We start from the raw sequence: 18,678 nt of genomic DNA on the forward strand, positions 1-18,678 counted from the left end.
TTTGTTGTGAATGCCATGAAGATGAAGTTTTACCTGCTCTTTTTTACCTTTTTTATCTTGGTTCCAGAGAAGCATTTCTTCACTATTCCAAGGTAAAGATCTACTGATGCTACTGGGCGTTCTAGTGTGTGGTGGGTGGGACAGGGAAAGTATTGATGCAAAATAATTCTGAGTTGCATGAGAAAACATTTGTCAAAGGCTGACATATATTTATTGCCCTTGTAATTGGATACGTGGTTCAATTTAACATAAAGACGGCGGGGGAAATGAAATTATTTTAAGTCTTCTTTGCATCCATAAATCCTATGTTTTTAATCATATTAAGACTACTCTTTTTGGTCTAAGTGCAAATCAATTCTGTTCATTCAGTACTTTTGAATGCCAATAAAGGGCATTTTGAAACTTAATGGGAAAAATAATTTTCTTCATTTGCCTTAAAACAAGATCTTAAATGAATTACTTCTCGAGGTAGAAAGAGAAACCATTTCAGAAAGTGCTAACAATCTGTTTTCTTTCCAAAGCAGCTTTTATGATGGTTTTTCCAGGCATAAATCATTTTGAATAACAATTTGGTGTTCGTACAATGTTTCAGAAGCAGCTTTATTGTTACCTATTGATAAACTTCAGAAATGCCCTGAAACCAAATGCTTTCTTAAAACATGAGAACATATGTCAGAGATGAAGACAGGCAAAGTGCTTTTATTTTCTGCATGTACCACTGCTTTAAAAACCTGAAATGTTTTATTAAGTAGAACTAAAAGGATAAGTTCCTCATGTGGTGATTTTAAGCAAAGCTGAACAATTTAGGATTAAATACAGCCTGCTCCCAGAATTAAAATATATACACAAATAAAACGTGAATTATTTCTCGTATCCCTTCTGTGATTTTGCACCACTCTGCAGACCGGTGAGAGATGACCACCATTGAGTTCATGCCTTAAAAAGAGGATCTTTCCTCTCCCTTTGTGATGCAATCATATTTTGTTGTGGATTGCTATGGAGGTGGGAGGGTTAAAGTAGGGGGAAACAAATGTGGTTTTAGGTGAATTCAGTGGAACAATATTGCTCTGTGCTATTTGAAGATTTATTTATTTCATGTTTAAATAGAACATTGAATATCTGACTCTTAAAGAAGAATATGGTGTTTCCCACTGGAAAGCAGGAGCCTAATCCCTCCAGCCCCAGTTACAAAAATGGCTAAAATAATGAGATTCATCTGACCAGATTAATTTTTACACAGCTTTGTGTAGGAATAAATCCTCTTCACCTTTCTGTACAGCTAGTGGGTAAAAATATGTGTATTTAGAAGGCAATTAATTTCAGGTTAGCACACACATCTAAATTAGCTCAGGTTAACCCAACCCCTAAAGTGCCAGTCTCTTTATTAAGATAGTGCCTTGCTCAGATGAAGATATCAAACCCACCTAAGATTAACTCAAACGTAACTTACTCACTTACAGGGTAAGATCTGAGTAAGGTAGTGTGGGGATGGCAGCTGGACTTCTACCAAGAGGTAAAAGGGAAAGGAAAAAGATATGGGAAACAGGGACAGAGCCCAGTGGGTCTCTGGCAGAACACTGGAAGAAGGAATGAGAAGGCCCTTTTCAAGGAAAAACTGAAAGCAATCAGGGAAGAGGGCATGAGAACAGAAAGAAAAGAGGTGTGTTTGAGATGACCAGGTCCATCTGTCCAGGGGCAGCAGGCAGGGCAAGGAAACTGGAGGTAGAGGGCTGATTCTGAGCTTGGTAATAAGGGTAATAATTAAAGCTTTTGCCTGGGTGTTTTCTACAAAGAATGGGAAAGAAGACAGATGAAAGAGGATACCATGCCAAATCAAAGCAGGGCAACTGAGAAGGGCAACAACTACAGTTTTGGCTGTTAATACTCGCCACACTGAAAGGCAGGGGCAGAATTTTGATCAGCTTAATCAGTGTATTCAGGTCTTATCACAAGAGCTAGGGAGGAATTGTAACACCTGTTCAGTACTTACCACACTCGCATAAAATATTTGTGCAACAAATGGTGGAGTACAAATACACATCAACTTCCCCATTATGGTGCTCTGAAGCTGTGGGAATCATGCAATGAAACCAGATGCAGCAGGCCTTTTCATGGCTCCTGTGTGAAAAGACTCCCTCAGCTTTGAGAAGACATTCATTTTTAAAGTAGCCTCAAACACACACTTCAGAGTGCACTAAAGAAATAGGCAAACTGCCCACCTTGCCTATTCTTGATTGTTTTTTGATGTTCTGTCAAACGATGGTGGAGGCAAAAATAGGGTTGGCATGTTGTTGGTTCTGCATGAGAAACAACAGTGATTGCTTGGAGCCTGGCTAAAAGTAAAGATGAATCACCTGGTTGCCAGATGCTGTCAGGTTTCTGCTTGAAATCAGTCACAGCAACAAGCTGTGACAATCATGTTATGCTGCTTGAAAACCCTAGTTTTGAGAGCCTGCCTGTTTTCTTTTCAGGGCAGCCTTTGCAGACAGGGCTGGAAGGGACTTTGATCGTGCCTGGTTTATACAGTGCCACCAGTTCCACGTGATTAGATGGCTGAGAGCCACCCCAGCCCAGGAAATGGAAAGAGGGGTCTGATATTCCCCTGAGTCTCCTTCTTCTACACACACAAATTATTTTAATTACCTATCCAATACAATTTTTAACTACATGACTTGCAGGACACTGATGATCAGGACTCAATGCAGAGTGCTGTTTTTTTCTTTCCAGAAAGTGAATTTCTGTCACCAACAGTGGTGTCAGGCATGGAGTAGCTGGGAAGCACCATGTCACATACAGCATGTCCAAACCACGGTTTTCAAATAGAAGGGGAATATAAGTTACTGGGCAAAGATGGGGAGGACAGTGGTGCAGACCATCTGAAACAATACCAGCAGAAGGACATAAATGAGGACACCAGAAAAACTTGACTGAAGTAGTAAAGCACATCTACAAAACATCATGTCTGGTTTTTGCCAAACCTGTGAGGGCTTTTGGCAGACTGGGAGGGCTGATGTCTCTGCTGAATGGTGACTGAGAAACTCAGGGGACAACAGGAGAGCCATCTTCCTGTTCTTAGCTAGTTTTCAACTGCTGCTGCTGCACTGTGGATTAGCTGGAGCTGGTGGCTGTGGTGCTGGTGCCAGCTCCCAGAAGCAATCCCAGTGTTCAGCAGTAAATATTGGTTACTAAAGCCCTGCACCATCTCTTTCATGGATTTTACTGATTAGTAGATGCAGAGGCTGGAATCAGATTCAGCATCTTCACTATTGGAGTGTCTTTGAGTTCAAGGCACCCAAGGCAGGGATGATGAGAGAGGCCAAGCCTGATTCTTCCCTTTTGCATGAACTGGAGCTGTTCCAAGTACCTGTGCTTTGCCTAAATACCCTTGTTTTTCAGGGATGAAGTTTTGTGGGCTCTCCCACAAACTGATGAACAAGTTGAAGCTCTTCAGGATTTACTGAACACCACTGAGGTAAACAGATTATTCTGTCTCTCTGAACTCTAGGCCAAATTTTCCCCCCAGGTGCCCTAATACTGCTTCTCCCTCACAAGAAAGATCTAGCCCACTTCCATTCATTTGTTCTAATCCATCAGCTCAGGAAATGCTTGGTTTTAATTTCTCACTACCTTCTGATTGACATGTGTTTACATAATGTTTCAGTAATTAATTATATCAGAGCTCATATTTCTGCAATTGATTTTGTATATTAAGGCACTACAAAACTGGGAAAACACCAACACACAGTAAGTAGAAATACGTTTGCCAGGGAACCTCAGCACTTTTGACCAGTGTGATCATGACCTATATATGGCTTGCACGCCTTTGAAGATCAGGACTGGATTTTTGTGGTATTTTTTTAGAGGTAGCATCTAGAAGATAAAAATACCTTAACTAATATTTTTGTATTATTATTACTTCTATCTTTCATTAGATAAAGGAGTATTTAATTAAATTGAGACATCTCTTTTCTTGCCCAATCACACCCTCCCAGTTTGAAGTCAACACTGCAACAAAGGTGTAACCATTTCCTCAATCACCATAATTTACAGGATGATTGAGGATGGGTTTCATATGACTGAGAGCTTTCAAAGGTGTCTACGCCCGGTCTTTCTCTGTCTTTCTTGGCTCCTATTCATTTTACACCCACCCTAAAATCCTTCTGCTGTCCCTACTAGCAATCCTTCCCTTAAGTTCTCAGAAACGTTTTGATAACCTTCCTTGCTCTTTTCCACCTTCACAAGTCAAGTCACGTACACATCTCTTTTTCTGTACTGATATAAACCTTCACTCCTCCATCTTTTTTTTTACTACTGTGATTCTTCACTTTCTTGTACACAGGAGCACCAGGAAGTCAGGAAGAAGAACTGCAGCACATTCAATGCAGAGAGGGCTTGTGGTATTTTCTTCCAAGTCATTTATGGGAATATGCAAACCAAATATTTTTCATAGGTTATAAACCAGACAATTTGTTTCCATTACTATAATTTGGGGAAGCTAAAAAAAAAAAAAAAAAAAAAAAGAACGGGAAAGGGAAAGGGAAAGGGAAAGGGAAAGGGAAAGGGTAGACACAAACAGTACCTCCCAACCAATTTTAATGGTTACCATTTATTCTTCAAACTATTCCTTGTGCAACTGAACCATAAAGGAAAAAATTAAACCCTATTGTCTGGTGAATTCAGATGCCCTAAAATGCACCCAATAATTATGCTGAATTTTTACACAGTCTAAATTTATGCCTAATTTACTGCTAACTGTCACCCCCAGATCTTTCTGTATTATTGGTTCTGAAATTTCAGTCTTTTATTGAATATGCTGGGTTCTGATTTTATTATTGTAAAATATTTAATTTTACCAAGAACAATCTAATTTTCTTACTTTTCTCCAATTTCTAATCTCTGTATTACTTCTTCAACTTGACTTATATTCCAACCCCTTCTGGCATTTATTTCCTCCCTGATCAAAGTCATCAAAGAATACAATAACTACAAAGACTGGTCTGATCTGCATTAATTCTCCAAATACCCTCAGGGAAAATAACTCAGCACATTTGAAACATGTAACATAATAACCAGCTAAATATATCTATTATACTAGAAATACTATCTCAGAAAAGGTTATGTTCTTGTCTTTGTTCTTGATTTATGAATTTCTGTGCAGAAGTCATTATAAACTTTTCTTAAATATACACATTTCACTTCCAGAAGTAGCAGAATGCTACACATCACAAGGAACATTAAACTGCTTCTTACAAGCGATCTCTTAAATTGAAAGCATATGCTTTGATTATTTTCAAAATGCTTATTAAATGTTAGTAAGAATATTTTTTCTTTCCTCAGTAAAAAAAAAATAAAATGTTTTTGGAAACTTTGTAGGTCATTCTCTGGCAACCGGTTGTGGTTGAAAACATCCAGAAGGGCAGAGAAGTCCATTTCTATGTCAGGGCATCCAACATAAATAGCATAAAAGCTCAGTTAAGGCAACTGACCATCCAACACAAGTATGTATTTTTTATTTGTTGTCATGAATGATTCTGTAAAATTGTTTGTCATTTATTTAACAGGAGGTTGTGCTCTTCCTTTGTTATTCAGAGTCTTGATGGGAGATGTTCAAGGAATTATTGAAAAACAGACTGCCAATGACACAGTCAATGCTCGCGGATCTTCCTCATACTATGAAAACTACCATTCAATGAAAGAAGTAAGCTGTTTTTGTTGCAAGAGTGTGTAGATGCAAAGGGTGAAATTTATCTCATGTTTGAGAATGGATATAAAGGGAAAGAAATCATCAGCAGTTAATAATTACCACTGTATTGCACAACAATTAAGAGTTCTATTTATTCTAATGCTTTCATAGAGATAGATAGAAGCACCAGACAAAATCTCTCACACATATATTGCCTCAAACTGTCATTCAAAGGCAGTAAATACAGAAGCAAAATGAAGTCACAAAACATGTAAATGTTTAAAACATGAAATCAGTAACAATTTAAACAAATAGAACTAAACAGGAATTTCAGGGCTACATTTGGACTGTGTTGTGACTGCATCTTACAGCTGATTTTAACAAAAATTACAGTCAGGCGTGTGGTAGGTGGGTTGAATTATTAGTTTTTCTTTCCCATCAGATAAAAATTTTGGGAGGTAGAATGAATTTAAATCTAGACTACTTTCAGGGAGGAAGAAAAACAGTAAAACGAAGATCCACTTACTAAGAAGATCCACTTACCCTTGCAGATATATCATTGGATGGAGGCAGTACTGAAAGTCCACTCTGATCTCCTCCAGAAAATATATATTGGATCATCCTATGAAAAGCGACCGCTTTATGTTCTGAAGGTACGCCTGTGACTTACTGCAAAAACTTTCCAAGTACTACTGTAAGTAAATGATGGGGTTTGGTCAGGACATTTCCTTAAATCTATACCTACATTCTTATTTTTTGTGATTTTTAGAAGTCCTAAGTTGTTCTAGTAAGATGTGTTACTGTTGCAAATGCATTTGACCAGATTAGGTTTCTTTCTGGGTCACAAGGAAGTTACCACATCTAGGCCATCATGCGAAGGCATGAAATACTGGCACAGTGGACACCCTCCTCTGTTGATGATGAAGCCAATCTAGTTTGTTGCCCTGCATAGCTGATGGCAGACTCACCTGACTTCAGGTCTTGCTGTCCTCTTGCTGTCCTCTTGGTGTTAGGTCTTTGCAAGCAGCCTGAATGGCTCTGACTGTATGCAAACCTAGCCAATGGCTGCATCCTGGCCCAGGATCAGTCTGAGCTCTCCTTACAAGATAGATGCTTCTTCTTCCATCTTGGTTACCTTTTCATTTCCACTTTTATGTGGTACCTTTACAGTGGTGACATTTGAATGCAAACTCTCTTTTGTCAGATTTCTAAAAGCAAGGAAAAATCAAAAAATGCCATATGGATTGACTGTGGTATCCACGCTAGAGAATGGATTTCTCCTGCTTTTTGCCTGTGGTTCATAGGTCATGTGAGTACATAATCACATCTGATTACTGTTTTCAAAGCAAAGCAAAAGATCTTGATGCCATTTACCTTCGTCCAATTGCATTCTAGGATCCATAAAGCCTTAATCCATTTACTCCCACAAGACCAACACATTATATTTATGTCTAAACTGCAAGCATAGCAGTGTGTGTGTGTGTGTGTGTGTGTGTGTGTGTGTGTGCATGTGTGCATGTCAGTAGATAAGAGTATGTGTGTGTGAGAGAAAGTCATTGGGAGCGAATGCAAGGGAGCTCAAATGTATTATTAAGTATGAAAGAAACTTCAAAGTACGTGCAGCAAATTCAACAGAGACATTTATTGTTATGAACAGTCAGGGATGGAGAGGGCATGCCAGAAAAAGTACCAATGATTGGTAATCTGCTAGGGCCATGTCTGTACTGCCACGTGGATTGCAGGAGTGGTCTTGGCTCTGAGTCACACAGCACATGGTGACTTGTGTCCATGTTACTGCAACTGGCACTGCCTGGAGCAGCTCAGAAGACACACAGGGTGAGCTCAAGGGTCCTACAACCCTTGGCTCTTCTCAACATGCCTTTCTAGAGCAATAGGTACCCCACACTAACCTGCTCCAGACATGGCACAGCTCCACACCAGCAATCCACTGGCTGTGATGCATTACCCACTCCTGTGTCTGTGCTACTGCTCCTCCTGACTCCATGTTTTTCATTTGTACTCCTGATTTGTTTTTGTTTTTTTTTTTTCTGAATCTGCAGAGAATAGCCACATAAGCCACCTTCTTCTGAAGGTATTATCCTTGCTAGTGACACCCTCATGTCAGACCTCCAGAACATGACCAACAACACCCAGCTGTACTACCATTCATGGAAACTGGAAAATCACTGATGGGTTGAGCCTGTAGATTAATCACTGATGATCTTAGATCAACCAGCCTTGATGTGTGGCCACAGACAAATAGGCACATCTATCTTTAGTATCTTTATTATCTACACTGCTCAGAAGAGGGAACAAAGGTGCACCAAAAGAAACAACAGTTTACAACTGTATTTTAAAATACATTGCCTTGGTCTTGTTGAACTTAAGGCATCTCTATTCAACTCCTTATGCTGAGCTGCTGACCCAGTCCCTGGTATGGACCAGAAAAACGCTTCTGAGGCCTTTCTGGCCCAGACAAGGTTGCCCATTTTGCTCAGTTAATGTTCTGAGATATTTATTTATTATTACTTTTTCACAAAAGTGAAGTTCACAGTAAAAATAAACTAGATGACACTGGGACTTCACAATCACCAGTACTATAGTCAGAGAAACAACATAGACAAGTCCTTGAAATGTAAATTATGTTTTGGCCATGACGGCACTAAGTAATATGGATGATGATGATAACAGTAATAACAATAAAAATGTATTTATTTTTGTTATCAATCACAACTATAAAATCTCAATGCCTAAAACATTTGAAAGGATATTGCAGGAGGTAAGGATAGATACAGCTGAATGTACCTTGTGCCCCTCTGATAATCCCAGCTTGCAAGGTTCCACTGGATAGAAATGCATTTGCCCTTTTCATGCTGCTCCAAATAATTACCAGCTGTGCTGTCATTTTGCCAGTGACATGTCCCTGCAGCATTTTTCAGAAGTAACAAGCTGAACATTTAGGTTCTCCATTCCTTTGATCTAATTTACGTGGTTTAAATTCAAATTCTGTTTCTGTATGTCTTCATGAAGCAATGTTTTAAAATCTGACATTAATACACATCTGCACACATGCACTAAAATCATCAGCCCTCCCTAGCAAATCCTAGGCATTCTTTATAATGGCTCCACTTTTTATAATTTAATTTTGTCGTTGAGATTGTAGAAAGATTGACATTTCTTATTTAGTCAAAGGAAGCCCATTGCCTGAGGATAACTAGGAAGGATTTAAAATGAAAAAAGGTGATCTAAGTAAGGCATAAAGAAAAAACAAGGATGATGAAGGACTTAGTCTACTCTAATAGTAACAAATCCACTCATCTAGACTAAAATTTATTTCTTTGTCATGGACCAACAACCAGGTTCAGTATCACTAAAGCCTTCAAAATAAGCTGTGAGGCAAAATTAGCAATGTAGATCATACTGACTCTTGACATACAGTTGCATTAAACTCACAATGCAACCAGAATAAATAATGTTATGTACGGCAGCCATTTGAAATATTACTTGTTATTTTGGAACTTGCTGTATTTTGGGCAGGAGGGAAGGTTTCTATTACTTACACAGGCAGCAAAAGCTCAAACTTTCCTATTAATAGGGTTCATTTCTGTCTCATGACCACCCACTAACACTAAAGGACTGCAGTGTCTCTGACTGACTGTATCAATTTTTCCCTGTGGCACTTCTGAGCAGAGAGCTTCTTTGCTGTTTAACCATTTCCATGACATGATGAGCCTTATCAGACTCAGGTAGACTGCTCTGATAATTGCACAATTATTTTACACATACCACCAGGTACCTTTGCAGGAAGGTAAGAAAAATAACAATTACAAATGCTTTTAATATGTTTCCCCTGTGCTTTATAGGCAATCCATGTGCGTGAGAGAGATCGGACCATGACAACACTTCTGGAGCACTTCGATTTCTACATCATGCCTGTGATAAACGTGGATGGCTATGAATACACATGGAGCCACCCCTCTGTATGTAGACCTTTTTTGAAAGGTTGTTCAAGGTACTCATTTGCTATTTATGGGAATTATCATTGTGCATGGTTAGGGCATAGTTATCATCCTGGAACTGCACACCCCAAACTTATTCTGTACTTGGAATTTCTGCATCCTTTCCCACAGAAAGTTGTATTTCTGCTCCTAAACTCACATACCTAGCCAAACAGTAGGTCTCCTGCTTCCTTCCGCAGTCCAAATTCCATTGAAATCAGAATGTGATCACTTCTGATCCTACCCAACATTTCCTTTTATCACCCAGCCTTGCTGGCAAGCAGACTGGTTTTAGAATCTTCCTTGGTCTTCACTAGCACAGAACTGTAGAGGCACAAGTGAGAAGTCACATTTAACTAACCAGTGAGGTGGTACATTGACCTTTTCAGCATTTTTCCATGAACATGGCTTGTGTGTCTCTTCCCATAGAATCGGCTGTGGAGAAAAAGCCGCTCCTCGTATGGTAACAGCGAGTGCATTGGTACTGACATGAACAGGAATTTTGATGCACACTGGTGTGGTAGGACATATTTTTCTTCCTATTGTACCCCTGCCTCACTTTTGGCCATTAAAATTTTTGATTTTGAAAACATTTTCATCTACTGTTCCGCGAAGTTAGTGCAAAGACAAATGCAGCTAAATATCTATTATAAACCGGTGAAAACTTTCCCAGCTTTAGATAATTCCTTCTGGGACTCAGGATTTTTCATTCCCAGATGACACACCATGGAATAACCTTTTCCCAGCATAACAGAGCCCCTTGCATCACACCATGACACACCTGAGGTGGCTGTTGGTGGGAAGAAAGAAAGAGGGAAGAGGTGGCCCTTGCCATGTCACCCAAGGCCTGTTGCACTATCCAGCTGAGTAGATGCTCCACTGTGGTGTACAAACTGATCAGCTCAGTCATCCTTCCATAATGCCTAGCTGACCAAGATTTTTTGGCCCTTAGTGATTCTTATGAAGACTATATCATATTTAATTACTGCAGGCACTTTAGTACTTGACAAGTTTTTTCCATAGTCTGCAGAATAGCTGCCTTAAAATGTTACCCTATCGATCAGATCTGACTTCACTCAGTGCTGACACTAAACTCCTATATGGATTTCAGTCATTCTAGACCACTGCCCAACCATCCACAGCTGTTGTTTCAAGAAAAACATGCATTTTTCCCCCCTAAAGATCTTGAATGCTTCTAGAAAGTTATTTGGTCTTATTCTGAAGACAGAAGTGGTGAATCCTATTTGTCTTCTTGATAATCCTATTTGTCTTCTTGATAATAGCGCTTCTTCAGCGCTAATTTTTCTTAAAAATTTTCATTTGTTTTCTCAGCTTCCCATTGGGAGTTTGCTTTCCCACAAAATTAAATAATCATGTAGAATTGCCTTTTTCCTGTAGTTCTTCTAGATTTTAAGATGTGATCTCTCAACCATGTGATGATTTTAAATAAAGCATATTCATCCTCTCCTCTAAGACTTTTTATCCAGTCTTTGAATACTTTTTTTCTACATCTTCTCCTTGATTGTTTGTAAGAGCACAATAGGTGAGAAATCCTGGTAGGCTTACAGAGATTTCTACAAGGATGCAAGTTCTTTCCATAGCATGGTGGAATCCATGATTTCTTGTGTATTAGCACCATACTCTGCTCTCTCATTTCATACTCTTGCATTTTTCATGAACAGAAATGCAGAAGGGAAGAAGTAAAGGAGTAAAACTGCACTTTTTCTTTTTGTTTAAAGGTCCAGGAGCATCTCACTCTGAATGCCGGGAGATATACTGTGGACCCTACCCAGAGTCTGAGCCTGAAGTGAAAGCAGTGGCTCGCTTTGTCAGAGACCACAAGGACACCATTAAAGCCTACATAACCATGCACTCCTACTCCCAGTTGGTGTTGTTTCCATATTCTTACACTACAAACAAAAGCAAGGACCATGAGGAGCTGGTAAGTTTTCCCACCTCCAGAAGTTTCACACTTATCTCAGAACTGTTCACCCATCTTGGTCAGTCTTGTAATGAGGGAATCACTATGCTGTGAGGATCAAGAATTAGGAAATGACATTTTTCCTGAGGTCATTAACAACTTAAAAAAGTCTGGGCTGGTCTAGTAGTGTGTAAGTCAGCAAGCTGCTTCTGAAGGCTACAGAAAAATGAAAATATTCCAGATTTATTACACATCAACAACACTTAACGTGTTGAAGCTGCTACTAGAAGAGCAGAGTCCTGTTGTTCTGGATATCTTGAAAACATACATATGTGCAAATTCTTCATTATGTTTTATGGTTTATATAAACTGTGAAATTAATTGGGTGTGTTATACTAAAAATACCCTTTACATACCTAAGCAATGAGGTATTCTGGTGGATACTTGCTACTTTTATTATGGCTTTTGCTAGGGACACTTATTTAAAATTGTCTTAGTAGTAGGATGAAAAATATATCCAGCATATGTAGAATTTTACTTTCTTGAACCACCAAATGACACAGCACAAACTCTCACTGAAAACAGTGAAGTTCAAAACACAGCAGTTACTCTTTCCCTGTAAAGCAGAGAGAGGTGCACTGATTCTGGGCATTTCAGTCTTTTTCATGGCTTAAGAGTAGGGTTCTCTCAATTAAAATATTTTCCTGCCATATTTGTCAATATTACTTAAATAAAGAGTGACTTAAGTACTGTGGCAGAAAATTAAAATAATATGAGATGAATGAGAACAAATGGTTTGACAATAATTTACTGTCAGAAGTGGGGATAAGGTCCCATCCATACTTTTTATCTCTCTGCAGCAGAAATGCAATCTGTAGCATGGGCATATGCTGAAAACTCTTACCACTTTTATTCAGTGGGTTTTCTAGGACCTTTTATATGATTATTTGATTATTTTTATGTGAAATCCTGAGCACACTGTAAGTAAATTCTAACTGTGTACATTTAATCTGTTGTCACAAGGCCTTAAAGGTAATAATGTTTTGTTTAATTTCAGGAAAGTCTGGCACAGAAAGCAGCTAAAGCTATAAAGAGGACAACTTGGAAAACTTACAGACCTGGTGCTGGTGCACAAACAATCTGTAAGTATGACTTTACTGCAATGAAAGGCAAGATAGTATGTCTTTGCTAGCATCAGAAGATAGCTTTTGAACAGAAGAAGTTCTGGTTTCAGGCAATTTTTCTGTTTTCCCTTCCTCACATAGATTTAGCTCCTGGAGGATCTGACGACTGGGCTTATGATCTTGGCATTAAATATTCTTTTACCTTTGAGCTTCGTGACACAGGAACTTACGGATTTTTGCTTCCTCCTCGAGAAATCAAGCCAACTTGCTTAGAAGCACTTTCTGCTGTCAAAGAGATAGCTCAACACGTTCTACAAAATTTGTGATGTTGAATATAATTTATTCCAGCATGACTGCACTTAGTTACTTACAAAAATGTAATAAAAAAGAAGCTTGCTCCTTTATTAAACTTCTTTCTCATAGGCAAAACTCTAGAATGACTGCACCCCCTGCATTTTAAAACACAACAGGTTTTTTCAGTCATACTTATATACCTATATCTACAATGGTAGCTCACTGCACCACAAGTATAATAGATAGAGCACAGTGTAAGGGCAAAAAAAAGCACCCATGTCCCACTAGGTAGTGGGAACTCCAGGTGAAAGTGTCTCTGACTGACACAGGGCACACTGGGCAGACTCCATCCACAGAAGAGATTCCCCCATTTAGGTCATTTGTGTTATTACAGGATTTCATTACAAGAGAAGAACCCTACTTCTCACGTCCCCTGTGAAACAGGAGGGGTGGCCACAGCAATTGAGGACACACAAGTGGCCAAACCACCAAGTGCAGTGCCCAGAGGCTGCTCCACTACAACCAGCCAAGTCCATTCACTCGGCAGCCAAGGGCTTGGTGCAGCACAGCACTGGCCTGAAGACTCTGTAAGGTGACAGGACAAGGGGCAATGGTTTTAAACCAAAATTGGGCAGGTTTAAACTAAGAAAGAAGGATTTTTTTTACAATACAGGTAGTGTGGCACTGGCACAGGTTGCCCAGAGAGGTGGTAGATGCCCCAACCCTGGAAACATTTATGGACAGGTTGGATGGGGCTCTGAGCAACCTGTTCTAGTTGAAGCTCATGGAAACACAGATTCATTGAGGTTGAAAAGACCTCTGAGATCAATGAGTCCAAGCTACAATCCAACACCGCCCTGTCAATTTGACCAGGGCACTGAGTGTCATGTACAGTATTTCCTTAAACACCATCCGGTACAGTGATTCCACCACCTCCCTAGGCATCCATTCCAATGTTTAATCACCCTTCTGTGAAGAATTTTATTCCTAATGTACAACTTGAACCTCCATTGGTGCAGCTTAATACCAGGTCTTCTCATCCTGGCAATAAGTACCAGGATGAGAAGACCTGTCTAAATCTCCTTTAAGGCGATTGCAGGGAGCGATAAGGTCAGCCCCGAGCCTCCTCCAGGCCAAACAGCCCCAGCTCTCTCAGATAAATCTCCTTTAAGGCGATTGCAGGGAGCGATAAGGTGAGCCCCGAGCCTCCTCCAGGCCCAACAGCCCCAGCTCTCTCAGATAAATCTCCTTTAAGGCGATTGCAGGGAGCGATAAGGTGAGCCCCGAGCCTCCTCCAGGCCCAGCACCCCCAACTCCCGCAGCCACTCCTCACGGAATTCCCGCCCCAGCGGCCCCGCCAGCCCCATTGCCCCGCCCCGGGGGCGGAGCCGGGATCCTGCCCCGCCCTCCCCAAGATGGCGGCGCTGCCGCTTCCGCCCTTCCCGCCACCGCCCTCCCAGCTGCGACGTCACCGCCGTCGTCATCGTCGTCATCATCGGCGGCGGCGCGGGCGGCGCGAGGGCCGCCGGGAAGGGCGCGCGGAGGCGGTGGCGGCGGCGGCGCTCCCACGACGGCTGTCCCGGCGCGCGGGGCGGGAGCGGCGGGTCCGCGGGGGCGCGCGCCGCTCCGCGCGCTCCTCCCCCTCCTGCCGGCGCCGCTCCGCGCTCAGGCCCGGGAGGACGGACCCCCCCCTCGCCCCCTCCCACCCTCTCCGCCCCGGGCGGCGGCGGAGGAGGCGGCGGGGAGCGGCTCGGCAGCGCAAGGAGCAGGTGAGTGCGGCGGGGCGGCCGCGGGCGCGGAGGGTGGGGTGGAGAGCCGGGGCGGGTCCCCGTGTTCCCTTCCCCCCCGGCCCGTGGCCGCCGGGCCTCGGGCGCGCTCGGCCTGCGGAGCGCAGCGGCGGGGAAGGGCCGCGCTGCCGCCCAGCTTGGTGCGCGGCCGGGGGCTCCCCGAGGAGGGGTGGGGCGAACGCCCGGAGGCGCCATCCCGCCGTGTGCCCGGGATGCCGTTCCGTCAGTCGGTGGTCGTGCTGGAGTCTGCTTCCCGTATAGTCGGATATTCCCTGATCGTGGGGTTTTTCGGTTGGATTTTGGTTTTGTTTGGGTTTTTTCCTTCCACTTCGGTAGTGCTCTTCTCCCACTTTCTGGCAGTAAAATAGTTTCTGCTCTGTGTGCTCAAGAGGGACTACTAATTTCGCTTGTATGAATTCCCGCATTACCATTCCTTCAGGTAGCGGCTATAGCTAACTCCCATCCCTTCCGGAACTTGTAGCCGGGCACGGTGGGTTAGTGTGTTATGGGTGGTCTACTTAGGGCCTCGCCTTCGGCTTCTGGATGGATTCTCACTCCACCGTTGATTTCTTGTCAACCTTCTGCAAGAGTGCTTGAAGGTCAGGTGTTTGGCTCTCAGTGAGTTAGCAACCAGCGCTTTGAGGGATCTTGGGCTGCTGATGGAACACTCACGGTTCCTCTGTGCAGACGGGAGTGGACGCACTCAGCCAATTACCTGAAAACTAAAGAAGTGTGGTTTATGTGGCTGTGCCCAAGATAATGCGCCCTGCTTCTCAGCAGGTTTGCTGAGAGTGACGGCAGGCCAAAGTGCTGATCCAGCTCACAGATCGGAGGTAATGTAGTGTAAGGCAGAGTGAACTTGGACCTGTCTGCACCAGTCTGCACAGACTGTCCCTTAGTCTGGGGAAACATCTTCTTTGAATATGAAGACTTTGTTAGACAAGGCATGGAATACTCTATACTTCCTGGTATGGTGCTGTGGCCTGATGTTTTTATTCACCTTTGGAAAGCCAACCATGATTTCATACTTGTGCAAACATAATTAGCAGTTGCTTATGGCTACTAATGGAGAATATCACATATGAAGTTAGAGGGATAGGTTCAAGTTACTATGGTGATGGGTTGCCAGCAAGGAGTTTTAAAATTTGGATTAATTTCTAGTTTTGTGTCAAACAGGCTTCTCTGTGTGAGTATTTGACTGCTCTTTTGGAAGGTTCGTTATGAATGCATTTTACTATTTTTAGCAATATTTTTAGGTAGTAAACCCATGGAGCTTCTTCAAATACCGTTATTTTATTAGTGATGTGACATGGAAGCATTAACATTGTAATAGGACCCGAAATGTTTTCAGGTAAAAGCTCTTAATTTTAAAAAGTGCAGGGAACCATTCTCAGCTGCTATTTCGTTTTCAACACATATTTAGTTTATCAAGGAGTGTTAATAATGAGTTTGTATCTCAACATCTGTAGGACTTCGAAGTAATTTGGCTTGTTATTTGAAATGGCATATTATTTATCTCTTCACAGGTAGGATTTTCTGAAGTGATGTTGTGTGTAGCTTGTGTGTGGTGTGGTGTGCATGCGCAGACATTGACATGCTTATGAGTGATGTCTTGGACTTCCTAAAGAGATTTTTATCTCCTTAAATGTTTTCTTGTTTTTGAACTTTGCTTTTGATCTGTTACATCTCAGTTTCAAGTTTTCCTGTAGAATCCTTCAGGATTCATTTTTCAGGGGGCTGGATTAGGTTTTTCTAAGAGAAAACCAGATGTTTCAGATATCTCTTGATTATGACTTATGCAGTATCACACTGATTGTGAAGAAAATTGTTAAGCATGCTTGACACCAAAATATAAGAATATTGGTAATAAAAAATACAGAATTTCAGTGAATGCTGTCAATCATATCATGCCTCATTGATTTCAGTTCATTGGTCAGTGCTCAATAGGTGCACTCACTTCTCTCAAGTCTGTCACATTTTAGATGATTCATGTAAATAACACTCTGTGGTATGTTCTCCTTCAAATGGTAGTGTAATTAATATCATTAACAGATTGTCTCTCATCCTGGGAAAGTTACTTCCTTTAAAGAATAACATGGATGAATCCATGAATGAGTTATCATAGTGTTATAGTATTTCTAATTTATTTTAAAAGCTGTTGTGGATCTTATTTATGCATGGAAAAGTGATAATTTACAGTTAAAATTTTAGGTATAGAATTTATTTTAGGAAGATAAAGTTAACTTTGCTCAGTTTCAGAAACTTCATTCTGTTTCAGAAGTAGCAGAAAGTTCAGTGCCCCTAAGCAGAGTCAGCAGTGCAATGCCATGTATCTGAAATAGAGACATGCATAATATTCTACTTAGAAATTTTAATTTTTTTTTTTTTTTAATCCTGGTAGTAATTACTTGAAATGTTGAGAGTGCTTAAGGCTCAGTCTACACTGGTACTCATGGCTGTCTAATCCCACATTAGTGTTTGATAAGGAGATGGTAATTCAGAGGCACAAACATCTGATGGAAAGTCACTGCACTGGCCATCAGTGTGGGATTGATAGCAGGACTGTGATCATCAGTGGTAAAACAGCAGAAGGTGAAAAATGTTTCAGAAGGGGAATCTTTATGGGATGTTCCATTTAAATTGTTTTTGGTTGTCCATTAATGTGCAGTCTGAGAAATTTGGAAATTAAACATGTCATTTTTTCCCCCTTACAGTACTTGTTTATGAGCAAGGAACCTTCTCAGAAACAAAAAACCTGTCGTTATCCATCTGAGATTTTCAATACTGTTTTAATCATCTCTTTATTTTTCCAACTCGCTTGGTCCTCAAGGAATGAAAATGGGACTGATTGCATTTGCAAACACAGTCTCTGAAATACATAGTTTGACAAAGTGAAATTCCTCAGTTTGCCTCAGAATAATGTGTCTGGACTCTAATCCTGCAGCCTTGGATAACATCTATTCACTGAGCAGTGGAATTGCAGTTCTTGTTACATGAGCAAGGCCCTCATGTGATAATAGGTGCATACAGAAAGTAATATGCTGTGCACTCACAGCATGCCAGGTTTGTTTCTTTAGAGTAATCTATTGTGAAATATCTCTTCTGTGAATAAAGGATCTGTTGTTAATTGCAAACTGGTAGATATGGGCCAGAATATGAGGATAGAACTGACAGATTGCTACCCGAAATAGCGCAGGTTTTTGTTTCTCATTTTAAGTTGTTGTTTGTTTTTTTTTAATATGGAGTTTTACAAACCTTAGAAGATTTAGGGTTGAATGGTATTCTTCTTAATTTCCATATGCAAAAGTACAGAGAAAAAGGTGGTTGGAATTAAATTATCTGTTCAGTTAGGATGATGTTGCCCCTTCATCCTCTCCATGTTTGTAACTCCTTTTAAGCCTAGTCATCATCATAACGTCCTATACGAGTTAATTCCAAAAAGGTACTAAATGCTGGGTAAAAATTAACATTTGAAATGAAAGTTTTGCCTCTGTTTCTTTGAAAATAAAAGCATATTGGAATTGAGGCAAAATGAATGTGATTTTTCTGTGTGCTGTTACGATGTCAGTGTGTACTTGTGTATTAGACTCATCTGTCCTTCATGTGTTGAACCCTCTCCCTATGCCATTGCCAGTGTCGTTTATCTAACTTTTTATTTCAAACATGGCTCTTTTAACTGTAAATATTTAATCCAAATTAGGCATTTGTTATATGATTATCTTATTAAAAATGCTTTTGCATGTGTCAGTTGATTTTTATATCTTCTATTAAAAGAATGTGACTGTGTGAAATTGTAGAAATTTAGTAGATTTTTCTGAAATTCTGTGAGAATCCTGAAATGGAAGGGTGCTCAGCTAGGTGAGATGTGATA

General features: G+C 40.9%; 2 protein-coding genes across 4 annotated transcripts in view; both read left to right on the forward strand.

Annotated features, from left to right (window-relative positions):
- CPB2 (carboxypeptidase B2) lies at positions 1-13,135 on the forward strand. The gene is made up of 11 exons (XM_053970258.1): positions 1-92; positions 3,397-3,472; positions 5,374-5,498; positions 5,590-5,698; positions 6,235-6,336; positions 6,888-6,992; positions 9,547-9,663; positions 10,111-10,201; positions 11,421-11,623; positions 12,660-12,744; positions 12,868-13,135. Exons 1-11 carry the CDS (start codon positions 16-18, stop codon positions 13,050-13,052), a joined length of 1,275 nt encoding a protein of 424 aa, XP_053826233.1. The 5' UTR covers positions 1-15; the 3' UTR covers positions 13,053-13,135.
- Positions 13,136-14,650: 1,515 nt separating this feature from the next.
- ZC3H13 (zinc finger CCCH-type containing 13) overlaps positions 14,651-18,678 on the forward strand; it is a 45,895-nt gene continuing 41,867 nt past the window's right edge. For all 3 annotated transcript variants that reach the window (XM_053969907.1, XM_053969909.1, XM_053969908.1), the window contains exon 1: positions 14,651-14,789. The gene's annotated coding sequence lies outside the window, so the exon portion shown is untranslated. The remainder of the gene's footprint in view (positions 14,790-18,678) is intronic.

The sequence above is a fragment of the Vidua macroura genome, chromosome 2 (genome assembly GCF_024509145.1).
Source record: "Vidua macroura isolate BioBank_ID:100142 chromosome 2, ASM2450914v1, whole genome shotgun sequence".
In the NCBI taxonomy this organism is placed as follows: Eukaryota; Metazoa; Chordata; class Aves; order Passeriformes; family Viduidae; genus Vidua; species Vidua macroura.

Coding starts and splice junctions, on each gene's coding strand:
- CPB2 (XM_053970258.1), top strand. CDS start 16: ATGAAGATGAAGTTTTACCTGCTCTTTTTTACCTTTTTTATCTTGGTT. Junction 3,473..5,373: donor ATTTACTGAACACCACTGAG/GTAAACAGATTA, acceptor GAAACTTTGTAG/GTCATTCTCTGGCAACCGGT. Junction 6,993..9,546: donor GCCTGTGGTTCATAGGTCAT/GTGAGTACATAA, acceptor TGTGCTTTATAG/GCAATCCATGTGCGTGAGAG.